Consider the following 20,160-nt stretch of genomic DNA (forward strand, 5'->3'; position numbering starts at 1 on the left):
GGCGTGGAGGTTGGCACCGCTGTAGCCCCGCGGCTCCAACCGGCCTTTGGGGGCAGAACCGCCTGGTGGGCTCCTGCAGCTCAATGGGAAGGAAGAGCGCGCTCCGTCGCCCCAGCAACAAGCCGCACTTCTCCTCCCCTCCGCGCGCTGCCCTTCCCCGCAGATCCCTCCGCGCCGTGGGCGCCCACCCCGCGCGTTTCTGGCTGGAGGAACCAGCTTCGGAGTCGGAGTCCCGGGGGTGAAGACGCTGGTTCCAAAGACACCTGGACTGAAATCTTCTTGATGCGCCGATTTTGCCCATTTTAACCAACTGCTTTCTTGGCACTCTTGTCCTTTCTTACATTTAAACGAATAAGGCTGGACCACGAGATTTAAAACTTTTCTTTAAAAAAAACAACTATATGTCTGCACTATGTGCCAGTTAAGAGTACATTTCAGGATGTATTTTCCATGCTCTGCACCTGGAGCCCAACTCAGTAAAGAGAATCCTGAAATCAAAGGCATGAGATTCAGGAGAGTTCCTATTAAAATAGGGGGTTCACCATATTTAGAGTTTCTGATGTCTAAGATAAGAAGGGTTATAAGAAGCAAAGTTGACTGTGCACATACTTTATGATCCAGCATTTCCACTCCCAATAGAAATACACGCACGTCTGCACCAAAAAACATGACACCAATGTTCACAGCAGTTTCATTCACAATAGATAAAAATTGGGAACAACCCAAATGCCCATCAAAACTAGGATGCATAAATGATTGTGGTGTATTCATAAAATGTAATTCTATGCATGAAGGAAATGAGCAAACTTCATCTGTGAGTAACAATGTAGATGAATCGCTCACAAATGTAATGTTGAGCTAAGAAGCCAGACACAAGGGAGTACATACTACTGTGTTTCCCGGAAAATAAGACCTAGCCGGACCATCAGCTCTAAGGCGTCTTTTGGAGGAAAAATTAATATAAGACCGGGTATAATATATTATAATACAATATAATATAACATAATACTGGGTCTTATATTAATTTTTGCTCCAAAAGACACATTAGTGCTGATGGTCCCACAAGGTCTTATTTTGGGGGAAACAAGCCCCAAGCAAGCTTATGGATGCATGCTCAATTGATGATTACAAATAAACGCAAGAAAGTAATAATCATGAGAGTCAAGATAGCCGTCATCTTGGGAGAGGGGAAGGTGATGGTAAGTGGGTGGGCAGTACAGAAGTGGTCTTGGAGTGCTACTAGCACTGTTCTGTTTTTTAACTTTGATGGTGGCTATTTGAGGTTTTTCTTTGTGACAAACCATTGTTTTCTGTTTTGTTCATTTTCCTTTTATATTTCACCATTGTTTAAAGGACAAAAAGAAAAACCAGTTAGATAAAATAGTGTAGGTGATAGTTCTTTGCTCAGTGCCTGGCATATGAGAGTGCTCACTGATGGACACACCACAGTAATGCCACTGATTTAGCATTAGTGAAGACCGAGTTGTTGCCAGAACACAGGTGTGGAGAGAACGGAGCTCTAGACATAACATTATAGAGATGGGGAAGCTGAAGGCCCTCAGGCCCTGGGGAATGTGCAGGAACATTTCACATGGGCCCCTTGATCACTGGACCTACTTCAAGTGTCTGCTAGTGTTAACACAATTCACCATTAGCAAAAGTCTCAATCCCTGGTTTATAGCAAAGGTCAAAAAAAACTTGGATACTATCAACACAGAATATGTGGTTTTGACACCAAGTACTTCAACAATGATATCAAATGCAAATTAGCAAGTTAAAGTGGTGAAATTAAAGCAACTATACTCAGAGTTGACTCCCTTGCTGGACCTCAAGGCAAGCCTTGCCTGAAGAAAGCAGCCACCACAGAAACTGTGGAGCCTTTACAGCTGCACTCCAAGATGGTGACAGGGAAGGAGTAGAGCCTTTCCATGAGTTACAGTATGAGGATGACACTGGAAAGAATTGAAGACATCATATTTCACTTCCATGAGTCTTCATTCCTCTCCTCATCAGTTCCCCTCAGGAAACCGATGGTATGCTCAAAGCGGGGGCTGGACAGAGAGTAATCAGAGAACTATTTACATGGGTATGGGTCAGGCTAAAGGGAGCTAACATTCAATTTCTAGCAACAACAGGGTGGTATTACCACTCTTGGTCTGAAAGGGGGCAAGAGTGAAAAAGGAGGTGTTAGCAGAGCCTGGTAAGAGCTGACGCAGGGAAGAGGGGCCAGGCCATCTGACAGGAGCTATAGATTCAGAGAGGCATGAAAGCACAGAGCCACAGTGATGCGGGGAGAAAGCAGAAGGGAATAAGTACTCCTACTGTTCTGTCCTTCTGGCGGCTTCCATTCCTGCACATTGCCCCACTGGCCGAACCGAGGTGGACATCCAAAGGCAAGGAAAACTAGGCCCATAGAAATTAGCCTCTGGGGCAGAGAATAGGGCAGAGGAAGGCGCTCAGGAGAATAACAGAGACTAACCAACAAAGTTCACTCCTCAGTTTCCTGTACTGCTTCAATCTGCAGAAACTAATGTACTGAGACAGATTCCCTGCCTTAAGTTCCTCCCCTGGCACTGCTTTTCCCCAACCTGCTCACCCTACTTTCCCCATAGTGACCTAACATATGCCAGACTTCCCTCCGGGCCCCTAAACTCTGATGTGATTCTAGCATCTGAGTTTATGGATTTCAGGAATGGACCTCTGAGAAGTCAGCCATCACCCTTCCCTGGGGTGCCTCAGAAGTCTGGCGCCCCGACCTGATCTCAGGAGTTTTAAGGTAAGATAAAAATAGCAAGCACTGAGCAGAAAGAAAACTGTGTTAGTAAAACTACCCATTTGAAAAGACACAAATAACACTAAATTGCCTGGTCCAAAGTAGGTATACCTGAGAATTAAGGATTTATTTTTCTTGGAGGTAGTGGCTGCTATTTAGCATTCCAGTTACACTTTACACTTTGAAAGGGCTTTGCTTAGTGTTCCCCAAGTATGGTAACACACCAGAGACTTTGCTGAGTTTGAGGTCAGAACCATTCCTTTTCTAAAGGTAGACATGTAAGACCGTTAGATGTGCTTTGTAGCCTAAACATTGAGCTTAGAGAACCAATGCCGGGTTTATCCTTAGAAAAACTAACAGCTTTCCTAAGTAAGCTGTAAAAACAGAAGCTGCATTTAGCCAGAGATCACTTGCTGCCTGAGACTCCTATGTATCAGCCCACTTTCCCCAAATGCACCTCCCCCAACGCCAATCAATCCAAGGAAAAACAGCAAGCTTTGAAGCTATGTTGTTTTTTTGTTCTCCAGGGATGGAAATATTTTATGTCTAATTCTGATTACTAAGTGAAGCAGAATTTAAAAACTTAACAGAGCCTTGTACACAGAGCCTTGTGCACAGAACCTTTTTAGCCCATCCCAACCCTGCTTGAAATTTGTGGGTCCTTGTTCATGTGAGCCCAGAGATTCACCCCATAACTCCATCTCTTCCAAGCCTCCCCAGTAGGAGGGGTTAGTCAACTCATGAATCTTCACCTCAGCAGATTGATCTGTGTCTGGCGAACCCCTTTTGTGGTTTGGTCTTTTCATGTACTATATTGTCTTAATTAAGCCTTGGCACCTCACTAAGCTCTCTCACACATGCAAGGTAATATTTAGGGTCTTTAATATTTAAAGGATCCACCATAAGCCCAGCATGCTTGCTTCATTTCAGATGGACTTAGAAACTTTTTTAGGGAATCTACACCAAATAATTCTAAAAGACAGCAACTAAATCTTCCTTGCAGTAATAACATCTTGGCATTTGAGGATTTTAGAAAATGTTTTAAGTGATACTTCTCCAAATGAGTCCTAAGTGGTTCCGTCTATGCGAAGGGAAGTGGAGAAGGGGGTCTGAGGGAGAAAGGAGAAAGCGTGTAGGTGACCCAGGGATCTTGCTTTCTCATCTCAGTGCTCCCCAAGTTCAAATGCTGGGAATGGAATGGTCTCCTGGAAGCCCACATGTACTGCTTTCACCTCTCCCACAGGGACGCTTCCTGAATCCATGCCCCAGATCTTGCCTGAGGCCACCATAGCCAGGGCGATGGTGCAGGTCCACCTAGTGTGTCTGGGCTCAGGAGACCATTTTGGGCTCTCTGGGGACACACACACACACACACACACACACACACACACACACACAGGCTCCTGAAGCCGGACCTCCCACCTCTCACTGAAGGGTGGGAGGAGGACAATGTGTCTTGCTGCCCTGAGCAGGTCTGTGGGGCTTACCCAGCAGGAGGTGTGGGATCTCTCATCTGTTGCATCCTTGAGCCTCCTCCCCCAGAAGGTCCTTAACATGTGTGTGATGCAGTCTCTGCATCCTCTTCAGGTGGTGCTTTCCTTTTTCCATCGTAGACTCCATGGGTTGGGGATAGTGGGAGGGGATTTTAGGCAGGGTCATGATGGACGCAAATAGAAGGCTGGCGAGTCACCATAGCTCATTCCCCACATGGGAGCTCCCTCTTCCTCACTGACTGTGGCCAGGAGGGATTGCAATGTCCAGGGAGCCAGCCCGGTGACCACCTGCAAAAGACCTGTAAAAGCGCGCATTTAGGGGGGGAATGAGGTCCAGTACCTGCCACAAATGTGTTCCAGGCTCCTAGACTGCCCAGGCTCCCAGAGTTCTGGGAAGGCTCTTTATTTTTGTTACCATTTAGTGCACTTACTCTGCACCCAACTGGTGTGACCTAGGTACAAATATACCCATTTTACAACTGAGAGAAGGAGACTCAGACAGAGCAAGTCTTCTGCAGAATACAGATTGGAATCCAGATCCAATTCCAAATCCTTAAACATAAATCCTAGTGTCCTTGCCAGTTGCATGAACAAGCCAGGTTGGAGCGTGTGTAATGAGAGAGACGAATCTCAGACCCTCAGCCTCAGCGACTCCGGCCCTGCCCAGAGGGGGCGTGCGGAGCGCTGTGCTGCCTCCCACTTCAGGAGGCTTTGCCTGAGCTTGGAGATTGGAAGACAGGCTGTTCTCTCTCCTGCTGTGTGCTGTCTTTGGAGATGCTGGGAAGTGAAAAAGGGAAACGGCTTTTGCCCAAAATTTACCATGAAACATAGACGGTAAAACTAGAGCAAAAGGGAGGAAGCTCTTTTTTGTGGTACCTGTCCTCCCAGAGTCTTCGGATCCTCGTGGAGAGATGCTTTGCCACTCCGGGAGCTGAGCCACCACCTCGCCCGATCACCAATGCGGTTCCCTTCCCAGGTTCACACAGGTCCTGGTTCCCCTGGGTGGGGTCATCAGGCCTCCCTGTTGTGCCAGCTACTCCAGGCTTTGTTCCTATAACTGTCAACTGCTGGAACCCGGCATCAAGTCCAAGTTCCTCCTTGGAAAAGAAGGAAACGGTGGCCCGAAGTATCTTCCCGGGTTGCCCAGGAAATTCCAGGTCAGTTGGACTGTGGCCAAGCTCCTGACATGCCCCCCAGCCCTCTTCTGGCCTCTCCTTGAATCCTCTCTAGTCCGGGCTCCCTCCCTCTCCCATCTCTTGGGACTTCGCCTGGTTAATTCTCATTCCAGCACCTGCAGGAGTTTTAGAAGCTTCTGCCCCAGTGTAAACTGACCTTCAACCCGAGCACTGTGCTTTATTTATTGAAACCACTTCTTGTGGTGGGGTGTGAGGGGAGGGTCACAAGGAGGTCAGAGGAGACCAGCACTTCACAATGGAAGGTATTTGGCTGGAGGAGACCATTGGGGTGAGGAGAGTGGGATCCCCCCATCTGACTGCATCACTGAAAGCATTTGAAAGAAAACAAAGCTACACCAGATCTGGTAGGACCCTAAGTCTCTAAGGCAGGTCCAGCTCCACCCAAGGTTCGATCCCCTCTCCAGGACCATGGTGACCTGGTTTGGAGTGGGGGGCTGCCACGGAAGAATGCGTGGTCTGCAAGCAGGGAGTTTGCCGCACAGATCCTGAGCCGTGGGAACCAGGGCTGAGCCCCACACTGCCGGGGGAGAGTGGGGGGAAGGGAGGCAGGACATCCAGATGCAGCTGGGGGACGGTGCTGCCAGGTGGCTTCCCAAGTGACAACAGCCTAGAAGAGAAGGAGGCAGACCTGCTTCCTCTCTCAAGGATTCCCAGGCACGCTTTCATGGCAAATAAAACGTCAGGAGGATAAGCTGACATGAGGGATGTCCAGTTAATACCTAGTGACACAAGGCCGATTCTCAGAGGTTTGGTAGTCCTTTAACAAAATCATCACACCACACAGAGAAGGCATGTGGAATAAAATGTTTTGGATACGAGAGACAGGGAGGCGGTACAGGTACACGCCTGATCATTAGGAGCGCGCTGCCACAGCCACAGCGCGCTGAGAACCCGGCACCCAGGATCATTGCATCGATGCGTCTGACTGCGCAAAGCCGGCCCAGCCAGCGCCCTGCGCCCCAGGCGCCTCCCACTCCCCAGCGTCCGGGTGGGAAGCGGCACGCAGCCTGGGCGTTGGAAGCCCGGGAGCACAACCCCAGGCTAACAAAGCTCTGCTACAAGGCTTTTCCTTCTCACTGCGTGGCTCGGCTTCATTTGTTTGCCAATTTAAACATATTCTTTAAACACGGACGTTTCCTTTACAGCACCGAGTGAAACATTTTATTTGATGGAAAGTTCATGGGGTTCTTTAACTTTTAATCAATTATCTGGTATTGAAAGGCGCGGCTTCTGCCTTTTCACAGCCGGCAAAAGTGGAATGTTTGCCTTGAGCCGCACGTTGACGGCCCTAGATGGGCAAGGCTGGCCGCTGATTCTGCCAAGTCCAGATAAAGGTGCGGTGGGGACGTTTCCGATTTGATCATGTCACTCCGATGATTTTGGTTAAAATCAACCATGGATGTCAGGGGAAGAGCCATGCCAGTGGGCCTGGAAGCCCCGGGATGGCACGGCTCTGAGACCCTGCCCATTCTACCGAAGTATCTGTCCGTCCATTTGTTCATGCGTCTGTCCGTCTATTCATTCCAGAAGCTCCCTGGGCTGAGGCTTCCCCCTGGGGTACGCTCACTTGCAGACTGGAGTGAGTGGGTAAGGTTTCTAGACTCCAGCAACCTTTCCCACCCCACACACCAGCCTGGTCAGTCTCTGGATTGGGGCAGTTAGTTCATTGAGTCAACAAATCTTTACTGAAAGTCTATTATGCTCCAGGTTGTGCTCTAGCATCGGGGACCACTGTGGTCCCCGCCCTCAGAGAGCTTCTAGTCCAGTGGGAAAGACGAAAGAAAACGGGGGGAAAAAAGAAAAAGACACAAATGGAATTTGCTGTAGGAGAGTGCTAAGAGCCTGGCAGGAATCTAGAGCAAGGTATGGACCTAAAAAGGGAAGAGCTCAGTTGGTTGGGGAGGACCGCAAAGTCCTCACCACAGATCCAGGGGGGCTGCGCTGAACCCTGAACGCTGAACTTGCCACCTCAGGTACTGCCCAACGCGGGCAGCTGCAGTCCTTTCTTTGATTCATTTATCGTAGGAAACCAGGACGACTGCATTCAGAAAGGGGTGAAAGTTCCCTCAAATCTTGCTGATATCCCAGCAAAAGGGAATGCTGCCAAGGAAGCTTCTTCCTAGTATTTCCGTTTAGAAGCAAACTCACCACAAAGTGAGCTAGGTACTGGTTTAGTTCCGTGGCCCATGGGACAAGACAAATCAAACAACTTCAAACAGATGCAATGTTTTTAAAACAAAACTTTCTTCCGATATTAGCTCTGGGATATCTACTGGAAGTCCCAGAAGCAGCCTCTCAACAGTGTTTTCCAATCAAATTTTAATTTTAAATAATGAATGTAATCTCCCTCTAGCCATGCCAATAAATTAGTCTTTTTGTCAGTCCAAAGCACAATTTTCAAATTAGGGGAGAAATCAGGAAGCCAATATAATGGAAAAAAGCCTGGCTGGATTGCATTTGTACTTTTTTTTCGTGTGTAGGATATGATTTATATGATTGTTACAAAAGCTCTGTTAGATAGAACTATGTAAATTTGAGGGTAATACATTTGAATAGCCAAACTTAAACCACCAGGGCCAACTGAAAAGCCGTGGGAAAGCTCCTGGGACTATTGGGGCGGGGGGAGGTTGAATTGGAAGGGGGGTGTCAGGAACTGAGAAGCTAAGTACTAGTCCGCAGTTCAGGAAGGATTTAGGTTTAAGCTGGCAACCTCGAGGCAAGAGATGACATTCGTTGAGTTTTCTGGCGCCCTCGGTGTCCATCACAGCTTCCCATTAGCGACAACTTCTGCGTGGGGAGGAGTCCAGGTTCTGACCCACCCTCTCCCAGGCTTCCAGCCTCCCAGGTCTTGCACACCTGGAGCAGCAGGTGGAGGAAACACAGGGATCTCAAAGCGCCCGCCCAGTCTGTGGCACACAGTAGGGCCTCAGCCACTCTAGTGCCTTTCTGCTCTCAGACCTAAAATTTGTCACGTGTTCTTTCCCCTAAATTTCCAACTCTGTGTCTGAAGCGTGCATTTCCATTCTCTCCCCTAGGATTCCAGCCTCAGCTGTTTGCCAGTAGCCAGAGGAACGTGTGGGCACCACTGAGCAGAGATAGGGCTCCGGGGGCTCGCAGGGGCGAAAAGAGACTAGCTAGGGGCCGGTTACTTCCTAGATCTGGCGCTGACCGCTGTGAATAAAGCAGTCGGTTACTTGGGGAACACAGCTTCCTGGAGACACGCAACTGCTACGATGACCCAAGCCTGGGCAGGGGTGCCATGTCCACTACCTGGGCCTCGAGGGAGAGAGGTTCCCGTTCTCTGCGGGGAACCAGGGGACACTTACTCCGTCCTTCTAAGGAGTAAGTGATTGCCCAGGAGGGTAAGTCGCCCTTCCCAATCTTTCTCATTTGAATACATGAAAATGCAAGTTGATTTTGGCAAGGTGAAGCTCGCTCACGGCCAGAGGGACGGTTTTGTTGCTCGTGGGAGAGGCCGGGTGGGGAGCAGCTCCGGCTCTGACATCCGGTTGCGGGCGACCTAGGCCCGCGCACCACGCAGTTCAGAAATCCGGCGGCGGCTCCAGCAGCAGTCGAGAAAGGGACAAACCCAGAGGTCAAGTATTGGGATGAAAGCGTTACATCAAATATTTTCCAGTAAAGTGAAAGCCCCACATGTGTATATGTGTTGGTCCACACACGCCCACACCGGCAGGAGGTGAGGCCAGGAACTTTCCACATAGAACCGCCTGACAGGACCGGTTAAGGTGGTCCCAGGGCCCCCACCTACTGAGAGTCGGACGGCTTGTGAGCTATGAATTAGTTTTTTAATTAATGATTCAATGATGGAAGGAAGGTCCAGGGAAAGGAAAATGTGAGGGAAAAAAAGAAAAGAGAGGCTGCGAAGCTACAAGAGCTCCGTGCTTCTCCTCTGCTGGCCCCCTGCCCCTCATCCTGGTCAGCAAGGCCGTGCGCCCCAGGGCCTGCAGCGCCGCGCCTCCCCGGGTTGGAGGCAGGAGGCAGGAGGCAGGCGCTGGGGTCTGCGTTCTCGCGGCGCCCGGGCTCCTTCCCCAGCTCCCGCGCACACCGGGTTAGCGAACCTCAGCCTGGTTCGCTAAGGCCAGGCACACACAAGGGCGGACAGTTGCTTTCAGCGGCCCAGGCCTTCCTCAATCCTAAACTGACCCCCGGTCGCAGTCTGGGTCGGCTTTGAACAGCGTGAAAGACATCAGGTCTTAGTTTCATTACGTCTAATTCTCCCCGCGGGCGGAGGATTTAAGCTTCTTAACTGGGTCGCGGGTGGGGGCCTATGGAGGAGCTCCGACTGCGCTGCACCGAGCGCGCTGGGCCCCCGGCGGCGGAGGCCTGACAGCCCCGTCCGGGGGAGGGATGGCGTGAAAGCGCTGGCAGGGAAAGGGGACAGACTAGGAAGCACCGAGCAGGAAGTCCTCGGAAGGCTCCAGGGGACACGGCAGAGCCCCGCCACCCCAGGTCCTGCTTTCTGCCCATCCCGCGGGCCAGCTAAACTGGAAGGACCACGGCGCCGCCCCGGGCAGCGGCTGAGCCCGAAACGCGAGCCCACAGCCTTTCCTCCTTCTCCCGCCGTCGTCACCTTCTGCTTCTCCCAGCCCCAGTGCAGATCTGTGAAGGGGCTCCCAGCCAGGTAATGCCGGGAAAGGGAAGCGAAGGTGGCCGAGTTTGACCGGTGGACCGTGTGCCGCCCGCGCCCACTGCGGGGCAGTGCAAGGAGCGGCCCCCAGGGGCGCAGAAGGCGCAGCTTCCGGGAAGGGCGGGGCCGCTTCCTCCGCCCTCCGCCGCCGAGGAGCACCCGTGCGCCCCACCGTCTTCACCGTCCCGGCTTCCCCTGCCCGGAGAGAGTGCCTTCTCCGCTACCTGGGCCGCCCCAGGCTCGCGCAGACCCGTCCTAGCCCAGGCGAGTTTGGCCTGGGACTCTCCAGACCTGCCACGTGGCTGCCCTCGTGGCTTCCCAGCCTCGAATCCACCCAGCCTCCCTGAGGCTGAAAACAGGTCTAGTTCCCCGGAAAGCGCAGCACAGTCTTCTGCACAGGGTAAAGACGGCCCGTTTGGGAGAAGAGTTTGGAAAGAAGCAGGCTGCAGCAGCCAGACATGTCACCTGGTTGCTTACTGACCAGCAACCGGGGACAGCAAGCTTTGCTTTTTGTTTGTTTATTTTCCAAATCAGAGATCCAGCAACGGCCCTAAAGATTCACTTTTAAATCTCGGGGAAATGACTGGCTGGCATGTGGGTACACTAGAACGTCACCTAAATTTGTTAGGTGTCTTAGAACACCGCCACTGATAGGGACAGAGGCTGGGAGTTAACCGAGCTACTACCTTCCCTTCTTCTTGGCCTAGAGCAGTCTGCTCGAAGGGACCCAAATCTCTGGTTGAGGGAGGAGTGTGGGATTCCAATCTCCCCAGGCGGTGCTCACAGGACAGGCCGGCGCGCGAATTCAACCTTCCCACCCCACGACAGGAGGCGCTGTGATCGCGGGAATTTCTCGGTTGGCGGACCTGGGAACCCCTAAACTGCATCAAGGCTCTAAAGCTGACAGAATCCTCTCCTCACCACCAGACTTTTAAAGAAGCCCTGGAAAAACTTCGCTTTGGCCATCCCGCTATGAACAGGGGACGGTTTTTTTTTAAGTTGACGTTTTTGTTTTTTAAGATGAGGCCTAGTAGGTTTGGGAAGTGGGCTAAAAGAGGGAAAACTTTTTTTTTAATTGACCCCCTTTTAAGGTGACAGTGTCCCCCGCCCTTTGAAGCACCGGGTTTTTATGCACTATAAAAGCTATTACTGAGTTGTTACGACCCAGAGAAAATACCGTAGTCATGCTCGAGGTTGTTGAAGAGCCAAGAGGGCGTTGGAGTATCACGGCGGAAAGGAACAAGGAAGCTCATTACCACTGAAAGTCCCCCCGGATCAGGCCCAGAACGCTACGCACCCGTGTACTTTACAAATGGAACTAAGGTCCTGTTGCTGATGGGAACTTTGCACAAAATAATTAGTTTCTGACTGTCGCCCTGAGAAATATGTGCAGACCCACACATTTGCAGATACATTTACACAACCTGATGGAACTGACTTGCAGTCACAGGGGCAGGCTGCAGTTGGGGAGGGCTCCAGCGCTGCTGATTTCCAGGTGGATTTAATTTCACTCATTTCTTTCTTTACCATGTGACGTTTCTCTCCCCTCCCCTATTTTTTTGTTTAAAAAAAAGGAATTGTAATCCAATGCTTTTATCTTTTTTATTTCCTTAACTGCACATCTTCACCCTCTCCTGCTCCCCTGCTGATGTAGGAGATTTGTTTGGTTCAAGGATTTAACGTGATTCTGTTGCCAGATTTCAAGGAAGAAAGATTTAAAAGAACAAAGCAGGGTGGGGTGGGGGGTGGTATCTGGAAGACAAGTTAAAACACATTTTTTAAAATGAGATTAATAACATTTAAAAAAATTTGCCAAACAAAAAACATTGTTTGCAGATTCTTATTTTAGAAATATTTTACTCTTTTGCTACTTAAAGAAACCTAGTGGTTCCACAGAGGGTACATACAACACACACGGTCACAGTCAAAAACACACACATTCTCAGAAACTCACACATGCTCCATAGCACAACCTATCACCAACTCAGTGCCTATCACCCAGTCACTTTAGCTGGTACCAGGACTTGTGGGCAATCCACCACCCAGGGCCTCCTGAGAGCCAAGAGACTTTGCCTGGGGGAGGGAAGCCGAGGAACTTCCCACCGCAGTCCAGGGCGATTAGGAGCCAAGCAAGGGTCTAGGGTCCTAGCCTGGCCCCTCCGGGCCAGAGATGGGACCACGCACCTCCGCAAACCACCTCTGACTTCGGCCTGACACCTACCTAGCCCAGTAGTTGCCTTCCCGCGCCCGCGCCCGAGGCTCTCCCAGCTAACGCGCGCAATTAGGGAGATGTCCCTCCCCCTGACCTTTCCCTATCAGAAACCAGACGGTCGCCTCCAGCTCAGTCCCTGAGACTGCGGAAGGGGGGCGGGAGGAGGAGCTGGGCACAGGGAGGACGGCCCGACTCAGGTCCGCCTGCCCTATCACACAGACATCTGTTCTCAGTTTCTTCCTCTTTACGATTGCTACAGATGACAAGGGTAGTAGAGCGGACCGAAGCGGAAAAAAAAAAAAAGTTATGTCATAAAGATATAAAACGGTGCTGTGACTCACCTGCTCTAAGCCGCAGGTATGGGTTTCGTGGCAGCGTCTCCATTCTGCTAGCCAGGAGCCCGGATCGGTCTAACGTCACTCGGCTTGGCTGACTCGGATGGCCGAGTTTCTAGTGACGGGGCAAAAGTGGGACTTTTTCCTTTCAAGCCTGAAGGGTGTGTGGGGAGGGGGGGGGGACGAGGGGAGTCTGTATTCTTTCCTCTCCCGGGTTTGAACTTTAGGTCAGGAATCAGGAGGGTGGGGGCTGGAAGCCAGCAGAAGAGCAGGAGGGGCGCGGGACTTGGCCGCTGCCCAGGTCTCCAAAAGGCTGTAGGACCGCCTGGGAAGGGACCCTGGGGTGATTTAGCCGGCACCGCCCCGCGACCCTGGGCTTCAACGCCACGGCCCCAGCCCTTCTCCGGCTGCGGGGTTCCCACCAAGAACCCTCGCTAGCCCGCCCGGCCCCGCCTATTTTTCTTTTTTCCTCCTCCAAAGGGGGTTACACCCCACCCCCACCCCATTTCCCTCTTCCCCAGCCTCCGGGCTTAAACCAATTACGCTGCTTTGCAAACAAAGTGAGGGCCGGGTTTGGGGGAGGGGGTTTGGCGGGAGGGGCGCAGGGGGCGCGCGCGCGACGGCGGCGCCGCTGGGCGGGAGGCGCGGCGGCTGGACTGGCTGGCGGCCGCCTCGCAGGTGCACCTCGGGCTTTGTAGGTGCGAGCGTCTTTGTGCGGCGGACAAATGGGGAGAGGACGAGGAGGTGGGCACTCGAGCGACGTAAGATCCACATCAGCTCAACTGCACTCGTCTCCCAGAGGCCGCCCGCTCACTTCCCGCGGAGGCGCTCCCGGGCGCCGCGCTCCGCGGCCGCCGCCTGCCCCCGCCCGCCGCGCCGCCGCGCACGCCGCGCCCCGCAGCGCCCGGCTTCCTCCTTGTTAGGGTGGCGTTGGGCCGGCGCGGGCGCTTGGCTGACTGCAGCTGCTCGGCTCCCGCCCCCTGCCCCGCGCCGCGCGGCCGCCCGTCGCTCCGCACAGGGCTGGATGGTTGCATTGGGCAGGGTGGCTCCAGGATGTTAGGGACTGTGAAGATGGAAGGGCATGAGAGCAGCGACTGGAACAGCTACTACGCGGACACACAGGAGGTGAGAGGCGGGCAGCAGGCGGGACACTGTGGGAGCCGTGACGGGAGGCCGGGCGAGGCGGACGCCGGGCAGGGTGGACGGCCGACGCACTGGGGGCGCCTCCTCCGTGCCACCCACCCGGTGTGGCCCCGGCCGGGCCTTGGCCGGGCCTCGGAGCCCGATCGGCTGCTCGGCGGGAAAGGCCGGGTCTCGGAGCGGGCGAAAAGACTTTAGGAAACTCTGGGCTTTGAAAGTACCCGCTCTGGGAAGCACTTGCCTCTTCCCTGCGGAGAGCGGGAGCCCGCCCCGGGGTGCCGCGGGGTGGCGGGCGGGCGCTGCAGGAGTTGGAGGCCTCTCTGAGAAAGCTTGGGTTTGCCTACAAGGGCGGCCTGTTCCCCTCGCTGTTGAACTCGCAGATGTCTTCTGATAAAAGCGCGCCGCCGCTCAGTGGAGCGTCTTCATAACGAACCGATTCCGAAATTTTATAAAACTTCTTCAAAAGCCCTGTTTGGGGAGGAGTGTGCCCATTCTTCTCCAGGACCGCTGGGTGGCGCTGATGCAAGCGGACTTTCTCCAGCATTCCTGGCGGAGAACCTGTTTCTCTTCATTGTCCCCTTGATGGCACGTTCTTGTACTTTATTTTACAATGTGCACAAAGGGATTGCGAGGAAAATCAGGTACAGGCAGGACCACCACAAATAAAAGTATTTCTCCGTTAACCGCTGGTGATTATCCCCCCCAAAGTATCCCATTATTGTAAACGCTTATTAAAACTGCCTTGGACAATCATGGGGAAAGGAAAAGAAAAAAGAAAAAAAACTCCAAAAGTAAGAAGTAGGTTAAGACATAGACAGAAAAATACAGAATCAGAAAATATTTTCATGATAATTTATTTAGATTTAAATAGTTACATAGTCACAAATTTACCGTGAGTTTATTTGCATACCATAGCAGAGTGTGTGCCTAGTTAAATCTGTTTGTTCACCTTTTGTTTCAAATGAAGTCATATTTGCTGATGAAAATAAATTTAAGAATATTGCTATTTTTATTAAATTATCAGAGAAGTAGCTTTTATATTTCTGACTCTATATTTTTAACATATCTAGTACATTCCCAAATTGCTATCCATAAGGGTTTTCTCCTACTGGTGATTTAAAAAGGAGCTCAGAACTCTTCTTCAGGTTTAAATCAAATGCAGTCAGACTACTACGAATCAATTAAGTCCCCTATGGAGAGAGCTTCCTTACTGAGAATTGGGAAATAGAAAATAAGTAGACTTTGATTTTGGAATTTTAAAGTATATGAAACTATATAGTTTCAAAAGCCAGGGTTTGAAATGATTAGCAGCAGCATATCAGTATGTGAAAAAATATAGATGATTCTTTCAACAAATTGTGTCACAAAATTTTCAAACCTTAGGGGGCTACAGATAGGTAATGAAATTAATGCACATTTTTGAATGGCTTAAAGAGGTGTATGTGTAAACACATGTTAAAGTTAAATGTATGTATCGGGAGTGCACTGATATTATGCACCCCTCCCTGCCTCTTCTTTCATGTAGATCTATTTTAAATATTTTTTCCAAAACTTATTTAACCTCTGAGTTCCTTTCCCTTTTAATATTACAGTTGCTACAAGTAGATGGAAAACACTACTTCTAAATAGAATAGATAACAAAAAGTCACCGTTTGGCAAAAACTGCTGATAGTTATATGGCCATGTATGCTTAACTCTGTCAGGGGAAGTTTAATTAATAGCCACCCTGCACCTCTGAGGCTGCTGTGTGGTCAAGCTGGGCCTGGCAGGTTTAGGGGAAATGGGCACAGAGTTGGTGCCCTGTTTCCCCACCATGCTCACCCCCTGCATGGACAAACTCACTGCACCCTTAAGGTAGAGTGAATGAGCAGAGGTTCAGAGATTATTTCTGTGTTCGGAGTTTAACTCCTTTTAACCAAAAGGGCACTATGCCTAGGCGGGTCTGAGGTGGAGACTAGGATGCCTCCTAGCCTGGATGGAGGAGGAGATGGAGGGCCCCAGAAGCCAGCCCCTGAGCCTGGCGTGTAAGGCGATTACACATCTCCCCCGGGTCATATTTTCTGTGAGCATTTATCTGTCATGACTGCCACACCAGGTTCTTTTCCCCTGCTGTGCAAGACATCGCTTTGCTCCTCCTCAAAAGATCGCCTGACGGTTTGCCCCGGTGGTCGTGGTGGTGGTGGTGGTTCTGTGCTTTGCAGAAATGCTCTCCTCTTGTCTTAGGGTTCCAGCACCACTAACCCAGCCCTTCGGGCTCTCTTCACTCGCTGTTTTTGCTCCAGGCCTACTCCTCAGTCCCAGTCAGCAACATGAACTCCGGCCTGGGCTCCATGAATTCCATGAACACCTACATGACCATGAACACCATGACAACGAGCGGCAACATGACCCCAGCTTCATTCAACATGTCCTACGCAAACCCGGGCCTGGGCGCTGGCCTGAGCCCCGGCGCCGTAGCTGGCATGCCCGGCGGCTCCGCGGGTGCCATGAACAGCATGACAGCGGCGGGAGTGACTGCCATGGGGACGACTCTGAGCCCGGGAGGCATGAGCGCCATGGGTGCCCAGCCAGCAGCCTCCATGAATGGCCTAGGCCCCTACGCCGCCGCCATGAACCCGTGTATGAGCCCCATGGCGTACGCACCGTCCAACCTGGGCCGCAGCCGGGCTGGGGGCAGCGGCGACGCCAAGACTTTCAAACGCAGCTACCCGCACGCCAAGCCGCCCTACTCGTACATCTCGCTCATCACCATGGCCATCCAGCAAGCGCCCAGCAAGATGCTCACGCTGAGCGAGATTTACCAGTGGATCATGGACCTCTTCCCCTATTACCGGCAGAACCAGCAGCGCTGGCAGAACTCCATCCGCCACTCACTCTCCTTCAACGACTGCTTCGTCAAGGTGGCGCGCTCCCCGGACAAGCCAGGCAAGGGCTCCTACTGGACGCTGCACCCGGACTCCGGCAACATGTTCGAGAACGGTTGTTACTTGCGCCGCCAGAAGCGCTTCAAGTGTGAGAAGCAGCCAGGGACTGGGGGCGGGAGCGGGGGCAGCGGTGGCACCAAGGGCGGCCCTGAGAGCCGCAAGGACCCCTCGGCCGCAGCCAACCCCAGCGGCGACTCGCCCCTGCATCGGGGCGTGCACGGTAAGACCGGCCAGCTAGAGGGCGCGCCGGCCCCGGGGCCCGCCGCCAGCCCCCAGACTCTGGACCACAGCGGGGCAACAGCGACAGGGGGCGCTTCGGAGTTGAAGACTCCAGCCTCCTCAGCTGCACCCCCAATCAGTTCCGGGCCTGGGGCGCTAGTATCTGTGCCCCCCTCCCACCCGGTGCATGGTCTGGCACCCCACGAGTCCCAGCTGCACCTGAAAGGGGATCCCCACTACTCCTTCAATCACCCCTTCTCCATCAACAACCTCATGTCCTCCTCGGAGCAGCAGCACAAGCTAGACTTCAAGGCCTACGAGCAGGCACTACAGTACTCACCCTACGGCGCCGCGTTGCCCGCCAGCCTGCCGCTGGGCAGCACCTCGGTGGCCACCAGGAGCCCCATCGAGCCCTCAGCCCTGGAGCCGGCCTACTACCAAGGTGTGTATTCCAGACCTGTCCTAAACACTTCCTAGCTCTCTCAGACTAGGGGTTTGTTTGGCATGGCCATGCTGGTAGCAGGAGAGGGGGGAAAAATCAACAGCAAACAAAACCACATGTACCGAGCCGACAACAGCATAATAAAATCCCAACTATTTTTATTTCTTTTTGTGTGTGCACAATCTTTCCCCCAGTGCAAAGGACTGTTACTTTTATTATTATTCAAAACGCCTTGTGTATATTATCACCAAGAAAACCAACCCCAAACCAACAAAATTTTTCCCTGCAAAGTTTCATGATCCAGAGGTGTATATAGAAAATCCTCCTACTTCCTTGTCCCTCTCCCTTTCTTTCCTCTTTCCCCTCCACATTCTAGTGTGTGCAGGATTTATTTAAAAAAAGAAAGATGGTCAAGCTTGTAAAATATTTGTTTGTGCTTTCCCCTTCCCTCCTCGCCTGATTCCCCATACACAAGTTTACAGGTCTGTGGCACTACTCTTCACCATAAGAACTGAAAGGGTGAACAAACAAGTAGACACTAGAGGCTGTTAAAAGTATTGAAGGACAATACTGCTTTTATGCAGCAAAACATAAACATTGTAAACATCAGAGCCATTTGTTTTTCAGCTTACATTTCTGATACATTCAGATAGCAGATGTCTTTAAATAAAATACATATATATTATGCACCAACTTATTTATGCACATGCTCAGATATGTAGACATCCTCTATATATTTACATAACATATAGAGGTAATAGGTAAGAGGTATACAGCTATATTTTCAAGAGTTGCCGGACCAAGAAGTTACAGAGATACCCCCTCCTTGTCCTCTGTACCCACCTATAGCCCTGGGAATCAATTCCTCAAGAATAGCCCTGGGTAACTCTGTTCCTTGCATTGCAGAGTGCCATGGTCATGTCATTTTGAGGTCACATAACATGTATAAAATTAGCTATTATGTATCTATACCATTTAAAGAATATTTTTCTCCAGAAAAGGGAATATTACAGTGTTTGAGGAGAGATGTTATAGGGAGCTGTATTTCAAAGTTTGGTCCAAGATTCCAAAATCCATTTGATTGTAGTCATTTTAATTATTGCCATCGTGTGCTTGTTTCATTCAGTGTTAATGCACTTTTCACAGTTGGACATGGTGTTAGTATAGCCAGACGGGTTTCATTATTATCCCTCTTTGTTTTCTCAATGTTAATTTATTGCATGGTTTATTCTTTTTTTTCTTTACAGCTGAAATTGCTTTAAATGATGGTTAAAATTACAAATTAAAATGTTAATTTTTATCAATGTGATTGTAATTAAAATATTTTGATTTAAATAACAAAAATTATAAATTTTAAGCCGTGGAATATGTTCTTGATCATTTGCAGTTAAGGACTTTAAATAAATCAAATGTTAACAAAAAAGGGATTTTTGTTATTTTTCTTAATTAAATCCAAAATAGATATTCTGAATATGATATTTTTCAAAGTCTGGCACTGAATATACACGACAAAAAGGAAAATAATCTAAAACAAAATTGTTTTGTTTGTTTACTATATGAACATGTAGCTAGTAAAAAGTGGTTAAAGAAATTCAATAAAAGTGGGTAGGGAAATTGATTTAATATCCCTAAAATTGAGTTTTTAAGATTTTTTTATTCCTAGTAATGTTTACTTCCATTTTTGACATGGACTTAATTAAGCCTTCTGTGTTTTCTTTGAGCCTTTGCACAATGAAATCAAATACTATTAATTTAACTACCTTTCCCCCTTCCCCAATGTATCATTTTCTTTTATCTGAGAAGCATTCGAGTGAGAATAAAATATCAGATGTGGTGTTAAAATTAAGTTGTCTACAACAGAATCCTGAACCCTGTTTACATTAAAAGAGAAACAAAATTCAACCATCACGGCAGCTTTGGAGGGGGTCAGGGAAGGCCAGTCACCGGTAATTCACGCGTGTAAGGGAAGCTTTGTGCCACCAGGACATTTCACCTAGCTGCTATTTTGTATGTTGAGAAGATATTTTTTAAAACATTGCTTCTAATAATGTTCCAGTTAAAGCTGATGATTTGTTTGCCTTCTAAGAAGCTTTTAAATGCAACTTCACACCCCTACAGTTGCTTGAGATCACAAAATCATTAATCTCCTTTGATAGTAGGCTCACTTTCCAGTCCACCTATTTCTTTGTATTGACATCAACAATAACAACACCAGCCCAGGCAGAGGCTGGCCTACCGGCGCTCTTGTGTATAAACTCCGTCCTCGCCAGGGCTTGAACTTGGACAGCCTTTGCTTTGATCGCTCCACTCCACACCCAAGACAAGATAAAAAGAGCTGCGTGAGTCCCTTAATAATCGCGTAATTGCCTCCCCAGATGAGAGAAAGGGTGCCAGGTAGCATTTGAGAAAAATGCAGAAATCCCAAAACCCCGCTCTCAGTTTAGCTCATGAAAGCAGGAGAAGGAAATTACTCGTATGAGTGATTTCAAAACCTGGAGGCCTGGGAAAGATGTTAAAGTTCCCCAAAAAGGAAAAAGCTTTCAATCCCAACAGTTATTTATATTTAGGTAGAGGGTAAACAAACGTTGGCAAATTCGAATTCCAAACGTAATACAAGGCGTGAGCTTGGGCCTCGGAATTTCACCTGGCCACACCGAGTCTAAGTCGTGTAACTGGCGTGCGTTCCCCTCCGTGATCTCCTCTCTCTCTCTAACGTATCAGCAATATCAGTGCCTCGCCTTCACCCACCAGGCTTAAGTCGGCCTTCGCGCTCTCTGC

General features: G+C 50.3%; 1 protein-coding gene across 1 annotated transcript; it reads left to right on the top strand.

Moving 5' to 3' along the window:
* The first annotated feature begins 13,296 nt into the window (after positions 1 to 13,296).
* On the top strand, positions 13,297 to 18,796 carry FOXA1 (forkhead box A1). Its single transcript, XM_081048315.1, has 2 exons — positions 13,297 to 13,782; positions 16,080 to 18,796. Exons 1-2 carry the CDS (start codon positions 13,711 to 13,713, stop codon positions 17,415 to 17,417), a joined length of 1,410 nt encoding a protein of 469 aa, XP_080904441.1. The 5' UTR covers positions 13,297 to 13,710; the 3' UTR covers positions 17,418 to 18,796.
* The last annotated feature ends 1,364 nt before the right edge of the window (positions 18,797 to 20,160 follow it).

This window comes from Rhinolophus hipposideros (assembly GCF_964194185.1).
Source record: "Rhinolophus hipposideros genome assembly, chromosome: 5".
Lineage (NCBI taxonomy): Eukaryota > Metazoa > Chordata > Mammalia > Chiroptera > Rhinolophidae > Rhinolophus > Rhinolophus hipposideros.